General features: G+C 38.1%; 3 protein-coding genes across 4 annotated transcripts in view; 2 read left to right on the top strand and 1 right to left on the bottom strand.

Moving 5' to 3' along the window:
- The window catches only part of mcm9 (minichromosome maintenance 9 homologous recombination repair factor), a 32,556-nt gene extending 18,400 nt beyond the window's left edge, over positions 1–14,156 (top strand). For both annotated transcript variants that reach the window (XM_085246534.1, XM_085246535.1), the window contains exons 10-15: positions 3,724–3,898; positions 6,928–7,130; positions 7,277–7,480; positions 8,259–8,341; positions 11,681–11,826; positions 12,265–14,156. In XM_085246534.1, the coding sequence (XP_085102660.1) occupies positions 3,724–3,898; positions 6,928–7,130; positions 7,277–7,480; positions 8,259–8,341; positions 11,681–11,826; positions 12,265–13,783 (2,330 nt within the window). In that variant the 3' untranslated portion in view covers positions 13,784–14,156. The remainder of the gene's footprint in view (positions 1–3,723; positions 3,899–6,927; positions 7,131–7,276; positions 7,481–8,258; positions 8,342–11,680; positions 11,827–12,264) is intronic.
- A 654-nt stretch (positions 14,157–14,810) lies between these two features.
- Positions 14,811–17,965, bottom strand: LOC146558715 (gap junction Cx32.2 protein-like). Its single transcript, XM_085246536.1, has 3 exons — positions 17,899–17,965; positions 17,003–17,086; positions 14,811–16,514 (listed from the first exon to the last, which is right to left on the bottom strand). Exon 3 carries the CDS (start codon positions 16,503–16,505, stop codon positions 15,735–15,737), a length of 771 nt encoding a protein of 256 aa, XP_085102662.1. The 5' UTR covers positions 16,506–16,514; positions 17,003–17,086; positions 17,899–17,965; the 3' UTR covers positions 14,811–15,734.
- Positions 17,966–21,218: 3,253 nt separating this feature from the next.
- gja1b (gap junction protein alpha 1b) lies at positions 21,219–25,834 on the top strand. Its single transcript, XM_085246196.1, has 2 exons — positions 21,219–21,357; positions 22,756–25,834. Exon 2 carries the CDS (start codon positions 22,772–22,774, stop codon positions 23,936–23,938), a length of 1,167 nt encoding a protein of 388 aa, XP_085102322.1. The 5' UTR covers positions 21,219–21,357; positions 22,756–22,771; the 3' UTR covers positions 23,939–25,834.
- Positions 25,835–26,154: the final 320 nt, after the last annotated feature.

Genomic DNA, 26,154 nt, shown 5'->3' with positions numbered 1-26,154 from the left:
CCCGCGGCACCCACAGAGCATGCAGAGGGAGAACACAGAGAAGCAGGCAGAATATCATTATCCACATCTAAATCCACCGCTACATTCGATCTAATCCACCCAAAATTTCTCCCACTGGTCTGGTCTCGCGTTTCTGACATTTTGCGGATCTCCTGCTTCCTCAGAGGGATACATGCTACTGGGGCCAGGAGAGAACGAGGGATTAAATCATTTCCTGAGAGACGCCCAATCCTGTGGGCCTCTCCCAGGATAGGTTACCATTAAGTCACATGGGAACGCCTATTGTGCTCCCATGCAACATGCTCCTCTCAGGTACCAAAAACAAAAATCCTAAAACTGTGTGGTGTCACTCCTACCTTGTCATGCATTCTACTCGGGGTGTTACTTAGATATCTCATCTGTGTGAATAAAATGAGACTGTTCAGTAACAAAACTAATCAAAATAAATCTGAAAAAAGGAAAATAAGGAGGGGGGGGGATAAAAAAGAACTAAAACTAAAACCGAGACACTAATTAGTCACTGGTTAGGGGAGTGGGGTCCGTGAGGGAGTCTTAGGACTGTCGCCGACCAAGGGGGAGAACCCGAGGTCTGAACTGAAACCAAGATTCACTTATTTATACCTAAATAGAGAACATTAATAACTAAATAAAAATCCATATGACAAAAAAATCACTAAAATTATGATAAATAAGTAATCAATATAAAAACCAAGTAGAAAGGGACACCCCCCCCCCCAGGAGATATCACTGTGATGCATTCAAGCACCCTCGGAAAAAACAATACCACTTCTCTTCACCTGTCTAGCTTTACAATATGAATGCACACCATATTGACAGCGATCTCAATCACAAGGAAATGTTTGGGGGAAGGCACTCACCCTAATAAAACCAGGAGTCTGGCCCTGTCGGTCAGCGGAAGGCCCAAAAACAAGGAAAGCAGATTGCTTATGTGCCATTTATAGTTTCTCTTATTTAACTAGGCTTTATGATCCCTAAGCTTCTCCTTTTCTTCTCTGTCCCACCGAATTAGAGGAATACAATATCTCCTAGAGTTTTAATGTGGCCCAATAAGGGTTACTTCCTCTAGGGGTCTCACAAATGTCTTTTAAAGCCTGAGGGTTGACTAAATAAAGATGTTAAATTTTAGATTTTAAACATCCCAGAGCAGGCTTATTTCTCCTCAGGGTTTGTCATAAACTTTATCAGGTCCCCAAAAAGGTTAGGCTTAGGGTCATACAGCCTGAGTAGGGTTATCTTCTAAAAATCTCACAGACTCTGAGGGTTCTTTTAAACAAAGAGGTTAGGTGTAGGTCTTTATACGTCCCAGAATGGGACTTCCTCCTTAAGGTTCCCCCATGGTCCGTTCCCAGCCCTCCCAAAAAAGTTTAAAATTCGGGTTATATTCTCTGGGTCGGGTCATAATTTCCTGCAATTCTCTCATCCTAACCACTATTAAAAAAGAAAGCAATGGTTTCAATCTATTCATTTGATATCACCCAAACAGTTTGTGTAACCTGGGGAGGGGCACAATATAATAATAATAATAATAATAATAATAATAATAATGGATACTTTATTGATCCCCATGGGGAAATTACTTGTTTTTCTCTGCATTTGACCCATTCACTCAGTGAAGCAGTGGGCAGCCCACTAAGCAGGCGCCCGGGGAGCAGTGTGTAGGGACGGTACCTTGCTCAGGGGTACCTCAGGGTAGCCGTTAAGTGGATTCCAACCGCCGACCTTCCGATCATGGGGCGACCACTTTACCTACTGAGCTATCCCTGCCCATATGACCTTGAAGGAAACAATTCTTTTTATTAAAAATGTCTTTTCAGTTCATTTCAGGGAGTATGTCAGACACAGACCCCTGGCACAGCTGGTTAGGGTATTTAGAAGTTCTGGCTTAGTTTGTTTTTCTTTGAAACTTCGGTGCACGGTCCTAGGGATCGGCTGCACCATCCTGTTTCCCTTTGGTTCCTCTTCTTTCTGTCGCCATCCCCCTGTGCATACCTTCTCATGTATTGTTAACCTTGTCCATCACCGCCATTTCTTTAATCCTCTCGAAACACTGTGATCTCCGTCAAAGTATGGTAAAGTACGCCCTTTAGGTCTCTCAACACCCTCTGGAGGAGATTCAGCCTCCAAAGATAAAGTTTTATCATTTTGGTTTTTCTTTTTCATAATAAAAAACATAATTTACACACTCATGTGGTTAATAAATCACAATATGACAACATATTGTTAGTATTTAAATCTGTTTGTTCAAACAAATGCTGCCATGCAATTCTGTGGAGGGAGCCTAGAGTTACTGGGATTTCACACTGTGTCTCACTTTTCTTTGACACACTGTGTGTGTCTTTTCTTTGACCTTTAGTGTTTTGATGTTAGGTTAAGCGGCTAGGGTTAGGTTAAGCGGCTAGGGAAAGCACTATGTCAATGAGATGTCCCCATAAGGATATGAATACACATGGGTGTATTCATATCCTTGTTAGGATTAGTTAGGTCCATATATATTTGGACACTGAGACAGGTTTTTTTTTTTTTTTTTTTTTTGTTTACTGAAACCTATTCCAATTACAGTTATATAAAATTATTGGGCACATAACCAATGTGTATTAACGAAAAATGAAAGGTAGGGAAAAGTATTGAGCATATGAAGAAAAATAGGTGCAAAAAGGAATGGGAAGACATGGCACCAGCTAAAATCTGTCAGATTAGAAAACAATCCTGTCACTTAACACTTGTGAGTTAATATTATCTGGCTCTGTCTCAACTGATGGCCTATACAAAGGTGTTGTATTTGCAAGATTCCACTTCTCAGAAGGTGAAAAAACAAAATATCGCCATGACCAGATACTCCCCTGCAAGATTTCAGACAGAGGTGTAAAAAGTAGTTTTATGAGCTAACCCTAACCCGAGTTCATAGATGGGGCCCATTATTACACATAACTTAATTTATGGTCATGTATAGCTTGACTTCTTTGTCATGTGTGTTTGTAACAACTTTCAGATGCTGTTCATCTGTTGTAAGCAGTTTTTTAGGTCTGCCACTTTTGTCCTCTACTTGTCCCCTTTCTCACATTGTTTAAGACACATTGAAACCTTTTCGAAATATTGGGGTGGAGATAGCTCAGTACGTAGAGTTCGCTCCATGATCGGAAGGTCGGGGGTTCAAATCCACCGAACGGCTACCCTGAGGTGCCCCTGAGCAAGGTACCGTCCCTACACACCGCTCCCTGGGCGCTTGATTTGCTGTTCACGGCTTCACTGAGGGTTAAATACAGAGAGTAATATCCCAACAGGGGATTAATAAAGTATACAAAATATACCAGGCTTTGGGCTAACAGCTCTTTTGGAATCACCTTGTTGATGCAAAAATACTACTTTTTGCTTTTCAAACTGTGTTGTTTCTTTGAGTAGACACAACAGTGATTCATTACTTTACATGTTTTTGTGTTAAGTGGCTTAACAAACAATAAAATATTCCTCTGATACATGGACTGGACTGAAAATGAGGTAAAACACATCCAATTTACCCCAAAACTTTGAAAGGCCCGAGAAGTATCGCTCATGATGATTTAAAAAAAAAAAAAAAAATACAATAAAATCTGCCTTGTTGGAAGCAATGTCAAGAAATGAAGGGTGACTCGGACATGTGATTAACTATATATTTTTACATATAATACCAATGTATTACTTCATAAAGTGAATGTGTTTCCAAAGGACTGACAGTAGCAGCTGTGAAGGATGGAGGTGACTGGCACCTGGAAGCAGGAGCCCTGGTCTTGGCAGATGGTGGTTTGTGCTGCATTGATGAATTCAACAGCATCAAGGAGCAGGATCGCATCAGCATCCATGAAGCTATGGAGCAACAATCTATTAGTGTTGCTAAAGCTGGGTAGGACTCTCATGCATTTACATATAAATTCACATCACCAGAAGTTAGGAATTTCAAACACAGAATGACCACGATCGTATACAGTGCTGTGGGAAACTCTTTGTCCCCCTCCTGGTTTTCTTTCTTTGTTTTTGTTTTTTCATCTTTGTCACACTTGAATGTTTCCAATCAGCAAACAAATTTTAATACTAGACAAACATAACTTAAATAATGATTTCATTTATCACAGGAAACCTGCCTGGCCCTGTGGGGAAAAATAACTGTCAAATCATGAATTAAAGAGAACATGAAAAACTAATTTACATAATGGAAATATAGCACTGTCTGTTAAGCTTGATTTAGGAAATAAGTGCTTAAGGTTTTAAAAACATGTTTAGCGCCAGCTTCTGTCAGTACCGAACATGTGGTTGGTTGGTTGAGGCTAATTGACACACATTAGTTTATGTTAGTTAACTACTGACAGAAATTACAAGTCAGAGGAAAATAAGGACACTAAAACTAAAAATCAGATTAAAGGGCTCACTCCAGTACTGCCCTTGACAGCAACAATGAGTTTTATTCTAAGAAACCAAGGATAGAGTGTCCACTTTCATTCTTTGTCTCTTTAGCAGCAAGTGGCTCTACGCTGTTTGGCTAGCTGCACTCAAACAGTGCACCTGTTAGCTGTAATGTTTGGTTTTGTAAAGCACTTTATGAATGAGGAGTGTGTGGAGGAAGAGAACCTGTTTAGGTTCTCCCTAACCCTAGCTGAATCCAAACTGGGAGCTGGTTTCATAGAAGAGGGGCCTGAAAACTGAAGGCTCTGCCTCCCATTCTACTTTTAAATACTCTAGGAACAAGAAGTAAGCCTGCAGTGTGAGAGCAAAGTGCTCTAATGGGGTGATATGGTACTATCAGGTCATTGAGATAAGATGAGGCCTGATTATTTAAGTCCTTGTATGTGAGGAGCAGGATTTCAAATTCAATTCTGGATTTAACAGGGAGCCAACGAAGGGAAGCCAATATAGGAGAAATCTTCTCTCTCTTTCTAGTCCCTGTCAGTACTCTTACTGCAGCATTCTTATTATAGGATATACCTTACAATTTAAAATGCCTTGAGTTGTGATTTGGGGCTATATAAATAACATTGAATTGAATTAAAATAAATTGAATTTTGGATCAACTGATGGTTTTTAGTTGTAGAGTTTTAGGACATCTTCTTAATAACAAAATGCATTAGTCCTACCTAAAAATAATAAATGCATGAACTAGTTTTTCAGCATCACTTTGAGATAGGATGTTTCTCATTTAGAGATATTGTGAAAGTAGATGAAATCATTTAATATGCACATTGAAGGCTATATCCTGGTCAAAAACAACTCAAAGATTACTCAAAGTGTCAGCTGAGAGGGGTTTCAGGGAATACTCTTAAAATGACTTTTTTTTTTTTTTTTTTTTTTCAATGCCGTATATCAGCAAAAGACTCTCAAAGTGTTTTTTGTTGGTTTTGGGGCAGACACAGTCTCTAAGGAGATGCAGGTTTTGGGGGAATACACTCTAAATTCAAAATTGCTGACCAGCAGGTTAAGACTGACCAAATATGACGTTTCAGTTGTAGACCTTTGCCTTATTAATATTTACTTACTTTTGATAATGTCGTTTATTATCATTGGAGTCTTATTGTCTTGATTTTGCTATTGTTGAAACTTTTTTTTGTTTAGTATTGTTTATTTTAACGATTTATAAAAAATGACCTCATTTTTCTGTTCTCAAATATTCTACACTACTACTAAATATAATCTGCATTGGGCATTAATTAATTCTCCTACTGAAGTAATTTTAGTCATTATAATATCTATGCAAACTCTCCTTTAACAATGTCCACTTTTAAGTATGTTCATAAGGTTCTGGCATCTAGTCACGGTTATCAGTGGCTCGTTTTGTGTTTATGACCTCGTCCACTCATGGGTGTTTAGCAGGGTTTCCTTTTTTTCTTGTTCTACTTGTGCCAAGTGGCTCATTTTGTTAAGACCTTGTTTATGACCTAGTCTACTAAAGGCATGCTCATTGGTATTCAGCAGAATCTTCTCTTTTCTTTATCCTATTGGCTCATTTTGCTGAAGAGCTACATGTGAGCTGCCAGTTTGGATAGAACATCATTTAATCCAGCCGACAGTTTTTTTTGTTTGGTTTGTTTTTTCTGGTTCTCATCAACGGGGCCTCAGGACCAACTCACTCCACTTTCCCAAACAACAGCTCAGCTCATGGGTCTCATTTACAGTCTTCTACATTCCTCTCCTTCCTATTGTTTAAACATTTACTCACCTTGTAAGTTTGTAAACATCTCCTAAGTAGCACTGAGATCTTAACAACTCTTTCCTTTCCCCTCCTTTTTTATTTACACTTATTTCACACGACAATACTGTACTCAAACTCTGACAGTAATATTATACAGCTTTTTTTTTTTTTATACATTGTCACAAAACGGCTGTGTGCAGGCAGGAAAATGACCCAAACGCAAACCTTACCGAGGCAAACGTGAACTCAAAAACACAGCTTTATTGCAAGCGTGGAGGTGAAACAAAGAACAAAACTAAACTGGGAAACTAACAACAACAAACTCATGGAAGACAGGGAGAATAACACACAGCTATGAGGGAAGTGGGAACACATGGGGAAACAGCTGACACACATGAACATAATGACGTCACAGGGGAGGAGTAAAACTAAACCCATTGAACGTAGAACATAGGACCTCTTCAAAATAAAACAGGAAACATAATGAAACGCAGACATGACAACATGAATTTCACGACAAAAGACATGCAGACATGAAACGCATAAAGGACGAGGGAAACTTAACACAGGGGTAGAAAACACAAGGGGAATCTAATACAAAATGAACCTTGATAAACTAATAAATCTCCTAATCCACATACTGGATTATTTAAATGGATCATTTTAATTAAAAAAAAAAAAAAGTGTTTACTCATCTGTTTTTTTTTTCTCGTTTTTTTTTCTGTGTGATCCACTGCTCTCTCTTTCTGCAGCATGGTGTGTAAACTGAATACCAGAACTACCATTCTGGCAGCTACCAACCCTAAAGGCCAGTATGATCCCAACGAGCCACTGTCTGTGAACGTAGCTCTGGCCAGTCCTTTGCTAAGTCGTTTTGACCTGGTTTTAGTTCTGCTGGATACCAGAAATGCAGAGTGGGACCACATCATCTCCTCTTTCATTATGGAGGACAGAGGTAGAAGACATGTTTTTGAGTTTGGAAGTGAAATATGACTAAAACAATAAAGTCTGTTGTTATAAATAATTGATTATTATTGTTCTCTCACATACCCTTCAATGGGGAGAACGTGGTAAAAATGCCCCTTCTCTTTTTTTCTTAAGGACTACCTGATCAGTGTTCGAGTCTGTGGTCTATGGAGAAAATGAAAGCTTATTTCAGCCTGATTAAGCATTTAAAACCAGTGATGTCAGAAGAAGCCAACTGTATACTGACACGCTACTACCAGCTACAAAGACGGAGTGATAGCAGCAGTGCTGCCCGCACAACTATACGCACATTGGAGAGTCTGAGCAGGCTGGCTGAAGGTAAGATGAGAAGTTTGACTTCAGACTAGTTTGGTCATATTTATTCATAAGTCAAGTCATTGATTGTGGTCAGGTCTAAAACGAGTCTTCTGATAATATTTTACACGCTGCTCTTGCAGCACCGAAAGGCATACAAGATGTTTTTTGTTTTTGTGTTCTTTCTTCCTGTTGTTGCTGCCACTTTAGTATAACTATATCTATCCCTGTAGCCTCCTTCCTCTGCTTGTCCATCACTAGTATGTTTGGTTTGTAGCCATCCATTTGTATGTGGAAGTCCACATGACTTAGCTTAGCCTTTCTCAACCACCCTAGGAACTGCATCCCATTTTGGCCTTCTGACTTCTCAAACTCTGCTCAGGTGTTCATGTTCTTTGTTATGGCGTTCCACGTATGCCCTGTTTGCTAGAATCTTGCACCCTGCTGTTATGTGCTTGATTGTCTCAGGGGTGTCTTTGCACAGCATGCTTTGCCTTAGGGCTGGGTATTGTCACTGATTTCTAAAATCAATTCGATTCAGTTAGAGGACTAGATCTTGAAGGTTAAAGACCATTCACAGGAGCAAGTGGAGATTTTTTTTTTTTTTGTTTAATCAAATATTGTAATTAGTTACTAAACATTCATCATATGATGATTTAAAAGCAAAATGATTTTAAACTAAAGTTTTGTTAACTATGAAGTTGCTGATGATATGTAATAACAATAAAGCTTGTTGCATATACAAATCTGAAAAAAGTGGAACGGCAGCAGTGGCAGAAAACTTTTTTTGTTAATTTTACAGCCCATGCCAAGCTCATGTACAGAGAGACAGTTACCATAGAAGACGCTGTCATTGCTGTTTCTGTTATGGAGTGCTCTATGCAGGTAAGGCTTTTATTTGTTACTTTGAAAATTAAAACCTGTCTTTCAATTTAAAGGGTTTTGTATTCATTGTATTTATTTTAGCAGGAAATCCCAAAAGGTTTTTTTTTTTTTTTGCCTGTCCCATTTGGTTCTTTAGCCGTCAGAATTGTTGTCTGAAGACCAACAAGGATACCCAATGGATTTATTTTGCCAAATGGATCATCGTGGCATTGCTGTATTGGTCCATTTGATCGACCTTTGTTTTTATTATTTATTTTATTTTATTTTCAGTTGTTACAGACGGGACAGACATGAGTGAGGGATAGGAAAGAGAGAAAGAAAGAGGAAGGAAAAGAAAAACAGAAGGGGAGAGGGACATCTTCACAAGCATATCCTATGTGGAGATTGAATAAAAATTAGTTGACACTAATTAATGGCACAAATAATCCAGTAAACAATTGCAGCACAGTAAAAAAAAAAGGAATCCTCTTTGAGCCATTACTTGTGTAAAGTATTTTCCCAAAAGACAAGGACACAGACAACAGGTAATACTGAACTAAATGTAAAACCTCAACCTTTTTCATTTTTACCTAAACCGTGTGCACAAAACTCTGGAGGGATCTAAATGCTAACGTAGAATCCAGTCAGGACGTCTGCTACTGCTGTTTGCTCGTTTTGTTTTATGGGCGATCGTTTTCAGGCTTCAAGTAGCACCATTATACCAACGTTTCACATTCTAGACATTGTTTTAGGTGTATTTGACCAAAAGTTTGACTGAAAATTCACATGCAAGCTTTTTTTCAAGGCTGTGGTATTTGCCCGCAAACAATACCTTTCAGCTAGCTAAAACAGAATATTATGCTATCACCGAGCAACATGGCTAATGCCTTTCACACAGCTTTGTCTCAACTCCAAAGAGCTACAGAAGTAAAAGCTCATAATAATAATTGAAACAATCTTTGAAAAAATGACTTACCAAGTATGGCAAACAACTCAAATATGTAGAGCAAAATGTTCTGAAACGGCTTCACTTCAGCTTCGATTGGAGCCTATGGTGCTGGGGGCGGAGTCTGTGAATTTACTCTGTTGGTGTCATAGCCCCTCTAGGAGTTCAGAGTTAAGAGGTCAAGAGTTAATGTTTCCATTGTAACACCTCCAGATTTGACAGAGAAACACTCATTTTTAACACTCGATTTTAACTACTATCATTTTACACCTCAGAGTTACATTAAAAGAATGTGACTCTACTTAGAGTAAAATTAACTCTACTTTTGCAAGAAGACTATTAACACCAAACATTTAACACTTTTGAATTTGCTGTGTAGGATAACCACATTTACTCAGGGCCTTTTTGATGTGATGTTCTTCTGCTTCCCTGGCCGTTGTGTCAGTGGGGTTGGCGTTCGCTCTGTGTTGTAGTGTCCTGATGACTCCAAGTTTATGCTCCAGTGGAAGATGAGAGTCAAACCTTAAATACTAATCTGTATGTAGGGCTGTTCGATATAACGATATATATCGGATGACGATATAAAAATGTCTATCGTTTCATTTTACGCAATCATTTGTTTTGTGGTGTCGCAAAATAAACCGTTTATGGCAATATTTTTTCATCGTTTTGATGGTCACTGTAGTGGCTATATTAATTTCTTAAAGTTCTCTCTTTCTCTTATATTTAATATAACCACACTACAGACGGACAAGCGCCTGTTTTTATGCATTGTCGTTAGCAACAACGACGGTAACACCATCGCGTGTCCACTTGTTTATTTTCCACATAAACCTTTCACAATAAAGCTCAAGATCCTATTGAGACTTTTCAAAATAAACTGAATCACGCGAAAGAGCAGATTATTTACGGATGAGAAGCAAAAAAGAGCCGTCAGGTGCTAAAAAATAAACCTTAGACTCAAACGTTAGAACAGGCTTTTCCCGGCAGCACGTCGTGTAATAAATACTCACAAGGAAAACGGCGGCCATTACAACTTATGTCTAAAAATGTATCGTTTCATGCATCGGTTAAACACTCGAGTCCAGGTACACGACGCCCAGCTGGAAACACTTCACGCAAGTCGAGCTGCCCGAGATTCACATAATTTACAGAAAATGTAAAATTTTTGTGATTTATATCGTTATCGGACGGTAGATGTCTTATATTGGGATATGAGATTTTGGTCATATCGCACAGCCCTATCCGTATGCGTATGTTTACAGTACACATCAACTTTTAAATGTCCCCCATTACTGATGGCGATCTCACAGTCTAAGAAGGCTAACCAGCAACTTTTCATATCCTCCCTGGTGAATTTGATGTGGTTTTCCAGCGAGTTAATGTGATCCGTGAATTGTTCCACATCCTGAAATTTGATTTTCACCCAGGTGTCATCCACATACCTGGACCAATGACTTGGTGGTTTTCTAGGGTCGGATACCATAGCCCTCTTTTATACTTCTTAGGAGAAACAGGAGAAGTTTTGCCAGAAAAAATTGTTGTTATCGGTTGACTGTAGTACTGATCCTGGCATTTATGCTCAGTCAGGGCAAACACGTTTTCACACCACTTGTATGTACTATGATCATTATACTAAAATAATTAGCAGCGGTGTTTACTAAAGGTAGGATACTAAAGTCTGTGCAATTTCTTTTGAATGAAACCAGCTGTTAAGTTTGAAAAAATAAATTCCACATCTGATCATTTCTTGCCTAATTTTTTGGTTTTCATTGCCTTTACTGAAACAGAATCCTAACATAACCGTGTCTAAAACAGTTTTACTTGCTGAAAATCTACTCACATTGAAGCTTAGACTTGATGCTTTAGCCTAAAGTTGTATACAATACTGCAAGCAATCTGTTCGTTGTATATTGTGTTGAAGCTCCCACTTTAATTGCAGCATTGGTCTGGCAAGACTCCAATCTGGCCCACTGGACATCTCTGAAAATGTAGAGGAGGACATAAACTTTGAATTGTATTTCCATAAATTTTGGTGAAGTGCTTATAAAGACTCTCACAGCTATTCATACTACACCAAAGTAATCAAGAAATGGATAAACAATTAAACGAGTGAAAAGTTATCACTATCTAAGAGTGAGTGCTGACAGAGCTTTCATAAGTTACAGCAGCATTCACTTGTTGTAAATGAGTGATGAAGTCACACTTCTTTTTGATATACTAATTTTCAGCATTCTGGCCCACTTAAAAGTAAAGTGGGCTGTATGTGGACCACAATGTAAAATGAGTTTACAGATGACATTCTCACTTCTAGTCTCCTTTGTTTTCCAGCTGGTTGATATCATTCACTTTGTGGTGTGTTGTCATCACGCTGCTGTGTCAGTCTGTAACTGCATATTACGTTCTTCTTTTAGGGTGGCGCTCTGCAGGGAAATGTGAATACTTTATTCACCTCATTTCCTGCTGACCCTGTTGAGCAGTATCAAACTCAGTGTCAGATACTGCTCGAAGGACTGAACCTCCCACTGTTCCTTAAGAAGGAGCGAGACAGACTATCCAGGTGAGTAAATTGGTGTTTTGTTTTGTTTTTTGTTGTTGTTGTTTTTTTTTAATTTGTTAACTTTCAAAGATAATCCCAATGTTAGATTATTACCTCCTGCTACACAACATTTGAATGCATAAGCAGTGCTGCTAGTAACTGTCTCTTTTCTGCAAAGAAATCCCCCATGACATCAAAATCATGACCTAATGATTTGACGTCCACTGATAATCTATAGTCTTTTAGGCCCCATTTTCTGTCTTTACTTGTATAAAACGTATACAAAAACACATAAGATAATTATTCTTTGACACTTAATGACATGATTCTTTGTGATGAATGTAGCCAGTGGAGTTCAAATTGGGAGCAGATTTGAAATGTTTATTTATGGATTCAACTTTGTGCACATGAGTGTTTGGAGCTATCATCATTTTAACTGCAGGCTGTTTTTCTCTTAAGGTCAAAAAGCCAGACATCAGAGTCTCCTGAATGTGATTCATCAACTACTAAACTGAAGCATCTACTCAGTGACGCAAACTCCAAAACACACACTAGCAATTTGGAAAGTGGTAATACAGTGAGGAGTGACTCGAACTGGTTCCACACCTCTCTGTCACTGTCCCCAAATGATAGGACCTCACCCATAACTACACCTCAAGAAAATACAAAAACTATTTCAAGTGGAACAGACGTGTGTAAAGTAACCAGACAATCAAGCTGTCGATCTGAAAAGTTGACTTCGAGAAGGACCGTTGCTCCAGTTGTTTTTGGAAATATTACCTCTGTTTCAGAACAAAACATACAAGGTAAGAAAAATGAAAGCGTTACAGAAGAAATCTCTAAAAGCCAAGAGGAGATACTGAAATATGAGAGAAAGAAGCATGAAGCACATCCAGAGCCATTGGGATATCATTTTCAAAAGGTTTCTAGAAGCACAATGGACTCTAAGAATATGGGAGATAAAGGCATTGGGCAACTGGACCTGAAACATCAGCGATTTCACAAAGAGGTTGGAAAAGGACACAGAGAAAGGCTGGTGTTTGGGGATGAAAGTGAAAATGTACTAGAGACAAACCTGTCCACTGACAAAGACAGCTATGTAAAGGAGGACAAATTGCACCTGACTGAAAGTAGGAAGAGCAGCGCTGTTCCAAGGGAGAAAATGGCAGTCGAAGCTGAAACACACATAGACTTGCGTGGAAAGTTGTCAAGATTCATGTTCAAACCAAGTAAGATGAGAACTTCAGTTGACAACCATAACAATAATGCCAGTCCAGAAAAGCAAATGACAGTGAACGTTAACACAAAGAAACCAATTAGTCATAATGACGCACACCTGTGTCAGAGAACCAGAGTCAGCACTGGTGATGACAGAGATGTATTTACTTCCACCCCACTTTCAAAATCAAGTGCTTGCATCACTAATCAAACTACATTACAATCAGAACAGATGAAGACCAGTATAACTTCCTCAAGCTCAGAAATTAAACTCTCAGGATTCTCATCTATCTGGACAAGTGAACCCACAACAGCTCAAACAAAAATGGAAAAGAGTACGCTTAAAAAAGGTGATGCTGATTGTTTGAGAGCTAATTCAAAAGTCCACAAAATTCTAAACATCGCCAACCACATAGGCAAGAAGTGCCAAACCATACCCCCAGCAACAGATTACACACCAGCAAAGAAATGTGAACTAGGGATGAAGTCAACGAGTACAACAATGTCCGAGTGCAAAGTAAAACAGACCAAATTCAGTCATACTGAAAACAACACTGTAAAAATGGTAACTAGGGATTCAGTTAACTGTCAAAGGACTGCCAGTCTAAAGAGAAAGTGTTTTACGAGTCCTCAGGATAGTAATAGTAGTGGTTCCAAAGGCCTATTCTCAGGATTGTCTCTGTTTGAGTCTGCCGAGTTAAATAATGATGTTCTTGACACTGACTGGGACCAAGAGGTTTTGAAAAAAGCCAAAGTCTGAAATCACAACGTTTGTGGATAAAGAACTTTTTTCCTGAAGAAAACATAATCTGGTTGTAGGAAATGAATAAGTTTGACAGAAAAGTTTCCTGGGATATAAACTTGAGTTTAGCTCTTTAGCATAGTGTCTAGTCACACAGTTTTCACCAGCTAGCTGCAGTGTGATTTTTTTTTTTTTTTTCTACTCCTGTACAATGAAAAAGTACTGTGTTCATAATAGTAAGATATCCTTCCTTACATGTGCTCAATACAACTTTTTTTTTTTTTAGTTGCTTGTTCTGTATTACACCTACGTGTAACACGTTTAACACCTGTTAAAAGTGAGTTGCTCACCGAGATCTTTATGTACAGCAAATAAAATAAACATAATGTGAGACACATCCATGTGTTTTGTTAATATTTTTCTTAAAGGCCTTTATTTATATTCAGTTTTAAGTGAACCTAAAAAATTATGTATATATTTTTTCAGCTTTTTGTTAGCATTGTTTTAGCCTATTATGTGAAAATATGTGTTCTGGAACACATATTTTCAAACATATAATGTAAACTGCAATCAATTTAAAAAAAAATGTTATTCAGAGAATATTTGGTAATGTTTAACTAGGCACCTGCAACAAGAGATAAGGCCTTGATTATACTTTCTGCAAGTTAGCTAGGATCAACTTGGGTTCACGTCTGCAAAAAATTTATCATCACACAATGAGCATGGAGTTTATGTGACTACGCAGACTGGTTCACCGAGACGTTATATTACAAAGGACAAACTGTGTAAGCGACCCAGACACCGATCATCAAGCATACTTCAAAGAAATATAAGAGGAATGACTACTCTGCCATTGCGCCCTTTAGCTATCCCATCAACACTGTATAATTAAGGCTTACTACATGGGTCAGTGCTCATACACGGGAGCCAAGATTCAGAACTGGCTAACAGTATGCTGCTCCTGAACTTTGCTGACTTGTATTTTTAAAATGTGCACCATTTCCAATACCAGGACCAACTTGACACATAGCATTTCAGTGTTTGATTGATTGATGGTTTATTTAGAGCACATGAATACATATATACAAAATGGAGCATTTACTCCCACTCCCTTCACATATTTATAGCTCAGTCATGTAGTTATGTAGCTTCTTCCTGAGTATATGTAATACACATTAACAACAATATATAACAGTGATGACTTGTGACATTGAAAACACCTCTTGTCATTTAATGACCCCTCTCATCCCTGTCATGAACTTTTAATAATTTCGACTGTAAAAATAAGTTTGTATGAAGAGGATATTGAACTTTGTGTAATACCAATTGTCCTTTTTTTGTAATATGAAAAGCGAATTTAGTGTATTTTTATAATTATTTCCCCGTACCTCTACACAACAAGTTAAATACGGGAGAATTAGAGAACAACACAAAATCCAGAGAGAATTATAATCTAGAACCTGTTTAATTTTGTTCATGATTGAGGTGCTCTTGGACACTTTATTTTGTTTTTCGCTGTTAGATGAAAGTTGAAGTAAATGACCAAATAACAGATATTAGAATCCCAACATTTTTGCAAATGACATTTGTAGATCATGTTCAAGAGAAGGTTACGTTTCTGGTTTTCCGGTTGAAAATTGATGCGCAACATGGGAATGTAGTGTACATGTCAGGTGTGTGCTTGCTTAGCCATGATAACCCCTAACTACTAGTAACTACTAGTACTTTTAAAGATAGATGGATCAGTATGTGAGCGTTTAATACCGGCAGTTTATAACTTTGAATACGAGCACATCTCATTTTCAGTAGTTTCTGCATTTAACCTCGTTGGCTGTCTATGTACAATTTAACCGATGTGGGTGATTTATTTTAAACCTGAAATAAGATGTAAAATTCAATTGAAGATGTTGAGTGATGTTGTAACTAACGATAGTGACCTATGTCAATGTTTACGTCAGCTCACTGTCTTTCAACACCATGTAACTCTCTCAGTTGAATTGGGATTTGGGTTGTTGAGATTGAATCCCTCTGGTGGAATGGAGCTGCTGGTCCTTCTTTTCCTCTCCTTTATCTTTGAGATCATCAGGTAAAATATCTCCACAATGTTTAAAATGACAGAAAACCCAGCCATTGCTAACATGAAGATAATAAAGACGCTTTTCTCTGTGGAGCGACTAATGAAGCAGTGTACCTCTGTCTTACATGGGTCCTTGAAACAAGAAACCTTATTTGGCATAAGTATGAAGCCATAGAGGTAGTACTGTCCTACAATGAATGCTACTTCAAGCAAAATCTTGAACAGCAATTGAAACGTGTAGCTGACCAGCAAGGCGCCTTTGAGGTGCACTTTGCCATGTTCATTTGAATACTTGGGGGCTTTAATCATCTCCTGCTTTTTCCTTTTTTCCTCCAGGCGTCTTCTCCGTTTGTTCTCTTTACGAATCACTAGTAAGACGTGGCCCAGATAGATAAGCGTTGGCGTGGAGACAGTGAGAATCTGGAGCACCCAGAAGCGTGTATGAGACAAAGGAAAGGTGTGATCATAGCAAGAATTCTTGCATCCAGGCGTTAGGATATTACACTTCATGTTTGATTGTTCGTCTCCCCATATTTTATCGACACCAGCTGCCAGAATGAAGATCCTGAAGAGAAAAAGAACACTCATCCAGACCTTTCCCAAGAAGGTGGAGTGAAACTGCACCTTGTCTAACAAATCGGACAGAAAGGACCACTCCCCCATAATAGCAGCCTTTAAGAGAGAAAACAAAACACAACAATGAATATGCAGTTGTGTGACAAAAGTCCACCTCGAGAAAAAGACGAGCAATATATAGTCATATTTGAAACTGGGTGGATTATTTAAGGTGATATATTCATACAAATTTCAATCAAATGTATGCTGAACAATGATGGATCATTCAGGAGTTACATGTATTATTATAGTAATACAATTATGAATACTGCTTATTGATCATTCAACCTCCACTTTATAATACAACCCATGACTTCTACATTACCACGTATATTTTTCTGAATTTAGGCTTCTCAATTCTCATTAGCTAAAACTTGAACAAGGGAGTAATTGGCACACTTTAAACATATAATATTACATATATAATACAATATTTATATATACATGTGTCTCTGTATATACACATACATAATTTGTAAAACGTAATTAAATGTATAATTATTTTTAAGTACTACTTAGAACATAATTTTTAAATAAATGATTACTTTTTGTGCAATTCAAATGAAAAGAATATGCTGCCTTCAAGGTTGTCCTGAAGCCAAAGTCCTCCTGTTGGAAGCTATCTCCACCTGTAATCACAAAAGCTGAAACAAATTACAAATTTTGAAACTGGCAAATAGGCAGAATGGAGAAGACTCGACCCACTCTAGCCTGCCTGGCTTCCTCTCTTGCTCACTGTCTGTTGTTTTGGACGGCTGAACCCAGGCATGTAAATTCAGCTACCCACACTATTTCTCCTCCTTACATGTTCACCTTTCTGTCGTCCTCTCATTTACATACATATATTCTGTCTTGTTTCTACTGAATTTTATTCGTCCTCTCTCCCAGAGCATACCACCACTCCTCCAGGCTCTTTTCCACCTGCTCCCTACCCTCATAATGATGTCTGTTACCTGTATAGTTCACAGAGACTCCTACCACACCTCATCAGTTAATCTGTCCTTTATCACTGCAGAAAAAAAGGGCTTAGAGCCGATCCCAGATGTAATCCAACCCCACTCTTCATACATATCCTGTATCACTATCACATGCTTCTCTGCTACTCCTGACTTCCTCATGTCATGTTCCTCTTTTGGCACCCAATCATATGCTTTCTCCTGTTCCACCAAGAGACAGTGAAATTTAATTTACTGCCGCAGATATTTCTTTGCTGATAGTAACCAAACTAATGTAAAGGAGTAAAGAAGGATGTTATAAAGGTTTTCGATTCTGAATTACATCGACAGTATCCGATTGTGTGTATGTGTGAAATCCGGTTAAAATTAAATTCCTGAACACTGTCAAATATAATCAGAGAATTAAATTCTGTTTTCATAATACAAACAAAGATTAAGTTTTATTTATACAAAATTGACTCTTCTTGTTTTGAAAACTTTCCTACCTCGCTAAGAGTCCTCTCTAGTCCAGTCAGTTCTTGGGTTGTAACTCAGATTATTCTCACTTCCTTGTTATAATTCAGGCTAATCTTGCTAAATCATCAGATTCCTCCCTGCTCTGCCTGACTGTCCCACCCACACTCTTTACTGATGTCACTACTGTCACCCAATTATAATGACAGGGACAGCTTCGCCATTTTCATCCAGTTTGGAGTGGCTAACCAACAGCAATTATAATTATTAACGACATGGTAATGTATCATATTCATATTATTTCGCTAAAAGGATGTAAGCTGTGCAGTATATTTTAACAATACCTCATTAAGAATAATTTAACCTGGTTTTTAGCTTGAATAATTGAAACAAACTGGAAAACTTAAACATAACTTTTGCTTTATCATGTCAAATGTCACCATTTGGTTACAGCACATAAATATTAGTTTTTGCAATATTTTTTCATGAATCCTGTTTCTTTTTGTGAGTTATCAGCAAACTGAGATTTTAGTAAACTGGATCTGATACTATGGGCAGTTTTTGAGTGAAGAATACAGTGAGAACATTTTCAGTCCATTCAGTAATTCATTTTCCATTAAAGCTGCATTACATCGGCCGTTAACAGGAGATCGTAGTGCACCATTTTATAAATGTTAGTGTTGGTGTTAATGCTTGTGTGGAGAGAGACAGAAACACGCTTCTGTTTGCACATATGTAATGATCAGCTCTACGCAGAAGGCTGAAGTAAAGTTCAGCTAAATAATTATTACTATTACAGTAAAGTTAGTTGGACACTTAGCAGTTCCAGTGACTTTTCTGTTTCTGCCTCATCTTCAGCTGCCTGCTGCAGGTCTCTAAACTTCTTGCTGCTTTAATATCTAACCCATGACTTTATTAACATTTAAGGACAATGGAGTGATTTCTTTAGTAAGGGCAGCTTCATTCATATTCATATCACGAACTTTTTCCAACAGCCAATGGCTCATTTTAGCTACCTAGCTAAGGACATACATTAGCCTTGAAAACACAGATTTCACTTACTGGGGAAAAAAATGCCAGCTGGTTAGTCCAGCTGTCAGTTTGAAACAGTCACTCTTTGCTTTTAGAAAGTAAATGGTGGACCTCCTCTCAGCGTTCCTACTCTCTCTGCAATTCACAGCAGACTGCACCTGCCAATCAAAGCTCCTGTGACTTGCGGTGGAGTTAGCTTTGTCTAATTCAACTACTTCTCCACCTCAGCTTTCTCTGCCAGAGCCCACTGAGAAAGTTCTGACATAACTCGAAACTTTCTCTGGTGAGGTGGAGAAAACAAACTGGGTTTTATAACTTTGTGTATGATGATCTTTGAATGGCTTTGCAAAACTTGTGCCTCTGATTTTGCATGAGAGGCAGAGTGCTGCAGTGGGCACAGGCATTTATTAATTCCAATGAGATATCTCTCACTGGAATGAATAACTGTTTCAAATGAAGTGTTGAGCAGTGCTGCTCTTTAAAGTGTTTCATTTGACACTTGAGGAGCAGAGCAGGAGGATAGTGGCTGGAAATAGGGTGATTGTTATAAATGAACTCATCCCTACCTTGATTATTGATTCCTGTTACGATCCATTGTAAAATATTAACTCCAGGCATTAGTCAACTCCAGGGTAGAGCAACGTTTTTTTTGGATTCTAATCTAGCTAAGCAATTAGGCACACCCTTGGTTTCTCTCCCCGAGACTCTGAACGGCCAAGATCTCACCAACATCATACTTCACATCAAACCCATCTCACTTCATCTCTCAGGAAACCACTGTGAGTACATCACTATTTATTTTTGATTCCCCACACTTTCCTTTGGTTCAACAACATAACCCAGTCAAAGACTGGTGTAGAAAATCTTTAGCCACACCTGTTATCAGCAGCTCTCCTCTAAATATGTGTACTTGGTAACTAACTGGGTTTAACTTGGTAGCCTGGACACTAAATTAATGGGAGACCCCAAGGATCTTGTAACCTGTAAGAATCCCTTTGAGTGATCTTATAATATGCAGGTTTTTACTGTTACTCCTTCACAAGAGGTTAAAATAGGAATGTCCACAATTTAGACTTGTTGAATGCAGTATTGTTTTATTAGACCATTTAGTAGGAGAAAAGCAAAAGCCAAATCAAAAATAATAAAATAATCAAAGCACTTGAATTCTCCATTCTCATTTGTTGTGGTCCTTGAGATGAGAGAGGTTGAGGAGAGAACAATCTATCCAGGCCTGAAGATGCACTTATCTCTGGTTCATGTTGATAATAATAGTCCAGTGGATTCAATCGAGCAAGAATACAGTGGAAATCTTCTCAAAGTTATAATCCATAGAAAAACAGTAGAATTCTTTGGAAGTTGTAATTCAGCAGGAAGACAACAGAAATCCAAATCCTCTTGAATCTAACATGGCAAAAATAAGCAAAGAAATCTCAGTTAGCAGCTGATCCGTCTAACATCTCACAGAGATGAGTAGAGATCTCTGAGCACTCCAGTCACCCATATATATATATATATATATATATATATATATATATATATATATATATATATATATATATATATATATATTCCTGTTGTATTCTATTTATATTTTGTTCCTGCACAATTGGTGTGGAGCACCACACACTATTCTATTTGATACAACACCTGCATTATTTTATTTTCATCACTAGATGGTGCTGTGTACCAATCAAGTGTGTTATGGGAGCCCAGAATGGTTTAATGGAAAGTTACTAAAAATTAAATGAGGAATTTCAGTTTGAGTGCTCGGTGAAGCATAACCAGGACCCTGTGTAAGGCCTAAAAAACGGGCTTTATTGGCAATATGAGCACTATATTATACACAGTGAAACAGAAACCGCCCAAGTATATATGAGTATATAAGTAGTAGATGGTCCTGTTTTAAAGTGTTTGTGTTTTTTTTTTGAACTGATAGGCAGGTGTGTACGTTACCTATTGTCTTTTTCACATGGACCCCTTTATCTTTTTTTTTTAACTATCATCTGCACAGTAGCAAGTATTCCCAGCTGCCAGAGAAATGTGAAGAAGAATTGTAGCTACATAGTTACATTCTCCTACTGATGTACTGACGCAAATACATGTCAAAGTAGTTTGCACACAGGAGGTATATCTGTTGGGTCGAGGTATTTTGTATTTGTAACCCTGCGTTTTAACATTAGTTCCACGTGATGGTACGTGTTCTCATGTGCTTATGAAGCAATAAAGCCCGAAACACCACACATTGGCTGTTTCTGTAGGAGTCTTTTTTTCTTTGCCCTCCCAGCAGCAGGGGCTTCGGTCTTGACGTAGAGATCAGGTGACTGTAACTTCTCTGACGGCACCGTTATAAGGGAAGTTTGACAAGTTCGACTCAGTTTTCCTACTGATGCCAAACTTGGATTTTAACTTTGCCAAGTGGCGGGGAACGGGCCACCTTTTTTGTCTCTGTAACTTTCCAGGTAAGTAAAAGAAAGTTTGGCTTTAAAAAAAAACGCGTCCGAAGGAAAACGCTGTCCGCCTGTTGCTCTTAGAAATATTCGGATAAACTCCGGTGCGCTCTAGACCACATGCGTCTTGTCTTAGAAACTTTGAGTATCCCTTTCTCCAAGGTGAATGCTTTGTCAGCTTTTTTCGTTTTTACAACCTGGTTTACATCTACAAGGAGCAATGGCTGATAAAAGCCAGATTTATTTATTTATTTGTGTGTTTTTACTATCTCGATTTTTTATTTATGTAGTGGGCCAATGACCTCTTTTCGATTTTAATTTAATGAAAGTTCTTTTTATATTTCAAATTCTCTGCCTCTCTTGTAGCATTTATTGCTTTGCTTAAAAGCCACTGAAGTCAGGAAACTCAGAGTTAGGGCTCACTCTCTTTTCCCTTGAACATTGTTTCTTTTCAATGAAAACCATAGTACTCTTAGTACTTTTGAGTGGTTTGCTGAGTAGGTCATTGTGTTGGAGTCCATTGTTCTGCTTTGTCTTGATCATTTCACTCAAACAAACTCATTCATGTGGAAAGTGGCGGGATGTGTTCCCTATCTAATACCAATGAAAGCTTAATTTATCTTAAATTCTTAGTAGCTCAAATTTTGCACTTCTTATATTTAAATATAAAGGCCAAACACTCCCAAACTAAAGTTAATTTTCACATTTCCAATTAATGTTCACAGAAATACATTGCATTGTGTATAACTTGTCAGCTAAGGAGACAGAACAGGTCATCTACTAATTTGAAGACTGGTGGTTCAACTCCTGGCTGCACTAGTCTGCGTGAGACATGTCCACTGGAGTGTGAATGTGTGTAATATTAGATAGAAAGCACCAGTGCATTTACCATTTACATGTATAAGTGAGATCACATGCAGTTACTTACTTACTACAGGCACCATGGGGATTAGGCTGCTGTTTCACACTTCCCCGCAAAAGTTGCCTTACAAACATATATCCAACGCTGCCATTGCTCTCTGAAGTAACATGTCTTAATGTGTGTGTATTATGTGTTACAAGCATGTGATTTATCATTTGGTAGTATAATTAACAGTACAGTCTACTTTTTGGTGTGCCTGCTGAAAACGATTCCGTGACGTCTTAAAATAGTATGACCTCTTTCAAAGGCGACATTAAACTGAATATACCAAATTATTTTGAGTACTGATGAGACATCAGACTTTGTATTATTCAGCGCAATTTAGTTTTTTGGATAGTTGTGGAAAAAATAACCCAAAATAAAGCTAATGGCAAGAATCTTAGGGATCTTTCCTAAAAACAGGGTTCCTGCTCCTAACTTTGATAACTGTTTGTGTAACACAGTTTGTACACTGCAACCACTTCAACATTGTTCTTTTTTCCCACTAGCTAATACTCCCTGAACATGGGTGACTGGAGTGCTCTGGGTCGTCTGCTGGACAAAGTTCAGGCTTACTCTACTGCTGGTGGGAAGGTCTGGCTGTCGGTGCTCTTCATATTCAGGATCCTGGTGCTCGGTACTGCAGTCGAATCGGCCTGGGGAGATGAGCAGTCAGCCTTCAAGTGTAACACCCAGCAGCCTGGGTGTGAAAATGTCTGTTACGATAAATCCTTCCCCATTTCCCACGTTCGCTTCTGGGTTCTCCAGATTATTTTTGTGTCGACACCTACACTTCTATACCTGGCTCATGTCTTCTATCTGAACAGGAAAGAGCAGAAACTCAACAGGAAAGAAGAGGATCTCAAAGCTGTGCAAAATGACGGAGGTGACGTCGACATACCTTTAAAGAAAATTGAGATGAAAAAGCTAAAGTATGGTATTGAGGAACATGGCAAAGTCAAGATGAAAGGAGCCCTCCTTAGAACCTATATAGTGAGCATTTTTTTCAAGTCTATGTTTGAAGTGGGCTTCCTGGTTATTCAGTGGTACATATATGGGTTCAGTCTGAGTGCAGTCTACACCTGTGAGAGGAACCCATGTCCACACCGAGTGGACTGTTTCTTGTCTCGTCCCACAGAGAAGACCGTATTCATTATTTTCATGTTGGTGGTCTCACTGGTGTCATTGCTGCTCAATGTCATTGAACTTTTCTATGTGTTCTTTAAGAGGATCAAAGATCGTGTAAAAGGCAAACAACAACCCACACTCTACCCCAGCGGAGGCACCTTAAGCCCTACCCCTAAAGAACTCTCTACTACGAAGTATGCCTACTATAATGGCTGCTCATCCCCAACTGCCCCACTCTCACCAATGTCCCCCCCTGGCTACAAGCTTGCCACAGGGGAGCGGGGAACTGGCTCGTGCCGTAATTATAATAAGCAGGCCAACGAGCAGAACTGGGCTAACTACTCTACAGAACAGAACCGTCTTGGACAGACTGGTGGAGGAAGCACTATTTCAAACTCCCACGCACAAGCCTTTGATTTCCCAGATGATACCCACGAGCATAAGAAACTGTCTTCCTCAGCAGGACACGAGCTGCAGCCGATAGGGTTGATGGATGCCAGGCCTTGTAGCAGGGCCAGCAGCAGAATGAGCAGCCGAGCCAGGCCAGATGACCTGGATGTTTAAAACACGGTTTCGTCTCTTTCCACCTCTCTCTGGCTGACAGAATTTCTGGTTGAAGCCAGAAACATCAGGAAACACTTTATCACATAGGTTTATTTGAGAGGTGTGACTAATCTCAATCACCGTCTTCAATATAGAGACTTTTAGTCAGTTCAAGAAACATTAAAACCATTATGTAATAATATCAAAGGTACAAGTATTTTCTGACTGAGTTTTACTTTTTAGTGCTTTTAACCCAGCCTCAAGAGAATATTGTAGCCACACGAATTGGGATTTGAAAGAGTATAACACAACCAACATTAATAATCTGTTCAAGAACACAGCCCCATAAGTTGACAGCTTTGGTTTCAATTTACTGATATTACATAAAAGATTTACTGTTTTTGTTTCTTTCAATGTTCCTCATGTTTTTCCAGTTGATGATGTCCTTTTTCATGAAATACGATAGTATGAAGCATTAGTAGCTTTGCAGCATTAATGTTTTGTAAAGTGGCTACTACACACTCAGTTTCATTTATGTTTAGTCGAGATCAGTGAACACTGTATTTGTCTGATAAACGACAGCGAGCCACAAATCTTCATACCTGTGCATCTAAATTTCCTAATGTTGTCAAATGATATAAATGTCATGCAATAGAGAATTTGGGATAACAAAAACACACTGTTTAAAATTGAGTTTTGTAGTGCAGTTATGAAGTGTGGTACCACAACCAATCAGTGCAGTTTGGTTCAGTTTCTTTACTTTCATTCTCATTTTCATTCACCCAAAGATGTGTTGATTTCTTCTAATTTGTCAGTTGCCCTAGTCACAACACAAAGTTATTGCTCAATGCTGTTGTATAAATAACTTGGTTAATTCTTTGACAGTGACTAACAGTAAAGGGTTTATATGTTTTGTAAATTAATATTTATTGCCAGGATCTTTAGGAGAACTACCACTAAGACAGAAAATTGACTACTACTCAGTAAAGCAAACAAGTCCCCCACAAACTGTTTATTGCCGTTTATTATCAGGTAATATGTCAGATAATATTGTTTATTATCTGATAAACTTTGAATTTGTGTAGTGTAAGGTTTTAGTGCTTTTATCATGTTTTGAAGTGTGCACAGGGGTGGCAGGGATGATGGTAGCAAGCTGCTGTCACTCAGCAAAATATGTTTGTTCTATTAAGAAAGGCTTTATTACTGTCAGTCATTTGCTGAAATGTGTTCCTTTTTTTAACCTATTGTGAGAAACAAAGACACTCGAATGATTTTCTGCATTTTACATATTCGATTTTTTTTTGTTTTTCAAACTTAGTGTAGCTCAATTTAATTTGCTGCTTGAGAAGTAGATATTTAGGAATGTAAATCAAGCTAACTGTGTCGCAATCAAAATGTGAGTTTGTAGAAGACTGCTTATAGATGCGGACTAATATTTAGTCATTTCTAATAAAGATATGCCAGTGTAGCTCCACAACTACCAAACACTAAGATAAATCTCAATTTGAATGTCTTTTACTGCGATTTTGCTTCAATTGCCAGTTGGTCATTGTTTTGGAGTATTTGCATATGTAACTGATATTTTGGCTACAATAGGAGTTGCACTGAGACATGGGAGACTGAGAAGCATTATGATACACATAGTATGTGGTTTTCTGATGACATGATGAACATGTTACTAATTTATTTTATAACACAGACATTATTATAATCAATAACATCAGACTTTTAATCACCAAATATCTCGGTGAGGTACAGTAATGTTGTTCAATGACAGAAGAGAAGCAATAATTACTGCTTGCAAGTATTCAGACAATGCTCATGTGTGGGGTCCACTGCTGTAAAGTGTGAGTATATGACGGTAAAATAAAACGTTTTTAAATACTTCTTTAACCAATAAACATTTTTCTTTCTTAAGCAGTGATTGATTTTTTTTTTTAATATGTGGCCATTATTAGCCATTGCTGTTGTTAGAACTAAACACCTGCCAATAAAGAACTGTTAAAGTACATTATGTCATCTATGTTAAGATGTTTTCAAAAATACTTATTTACCTCACATAAAATTTTTGGTGTTGATTAATGTTATGTTAGTCAAGGTTTATTCTACAAAAAATATTTTTCATCTTTAACATTTTTAGAACAGACATATTTAGACATGTATAGAATAGCCCTTTATTGTACAACATGTCATTACAGTTTACTTTTATGGTAAGTTAGGTTTCAGTTTTTTCTATC

Source organism: Mchenga conophoros, linkage group LG15, assembly GCF_057382185.1.
Source record: "Mchenga conophoros isolate Kocher_MC1m ecotype Shallow Benthic linkage group LG15, M_conophoros_male_GT1.1, whole genome shotgun sequence".
NCBI lineage: Eukaryota > Metazoa > Chordata > Actinopteri > Cichliformes > Cichlidae > Mchenga > Mchenga conophoros.
Note: the sequence above shows the minus strand (reverse complement) of the source record. Positions and strands in the feature narration are given on the sequence as shown.

Excerpts from the sequence above, each read along its gene's own strand:
- LOC146558715 (XM_085246536.1), bottom strand. The coding sequence starts at position 16,505 with ATGGGGGAGTGGTCCTTTCTGTCCGATTTGTTAGACAAGGTGCAGTTT.
- gja1b (XM_085246196.1), top strand. The coding sequence starts at position 22,772 with ATGGGTGACTGGAGTGCTCTGGGTCGTCTGCTGGACAAAGTTCAGGCT.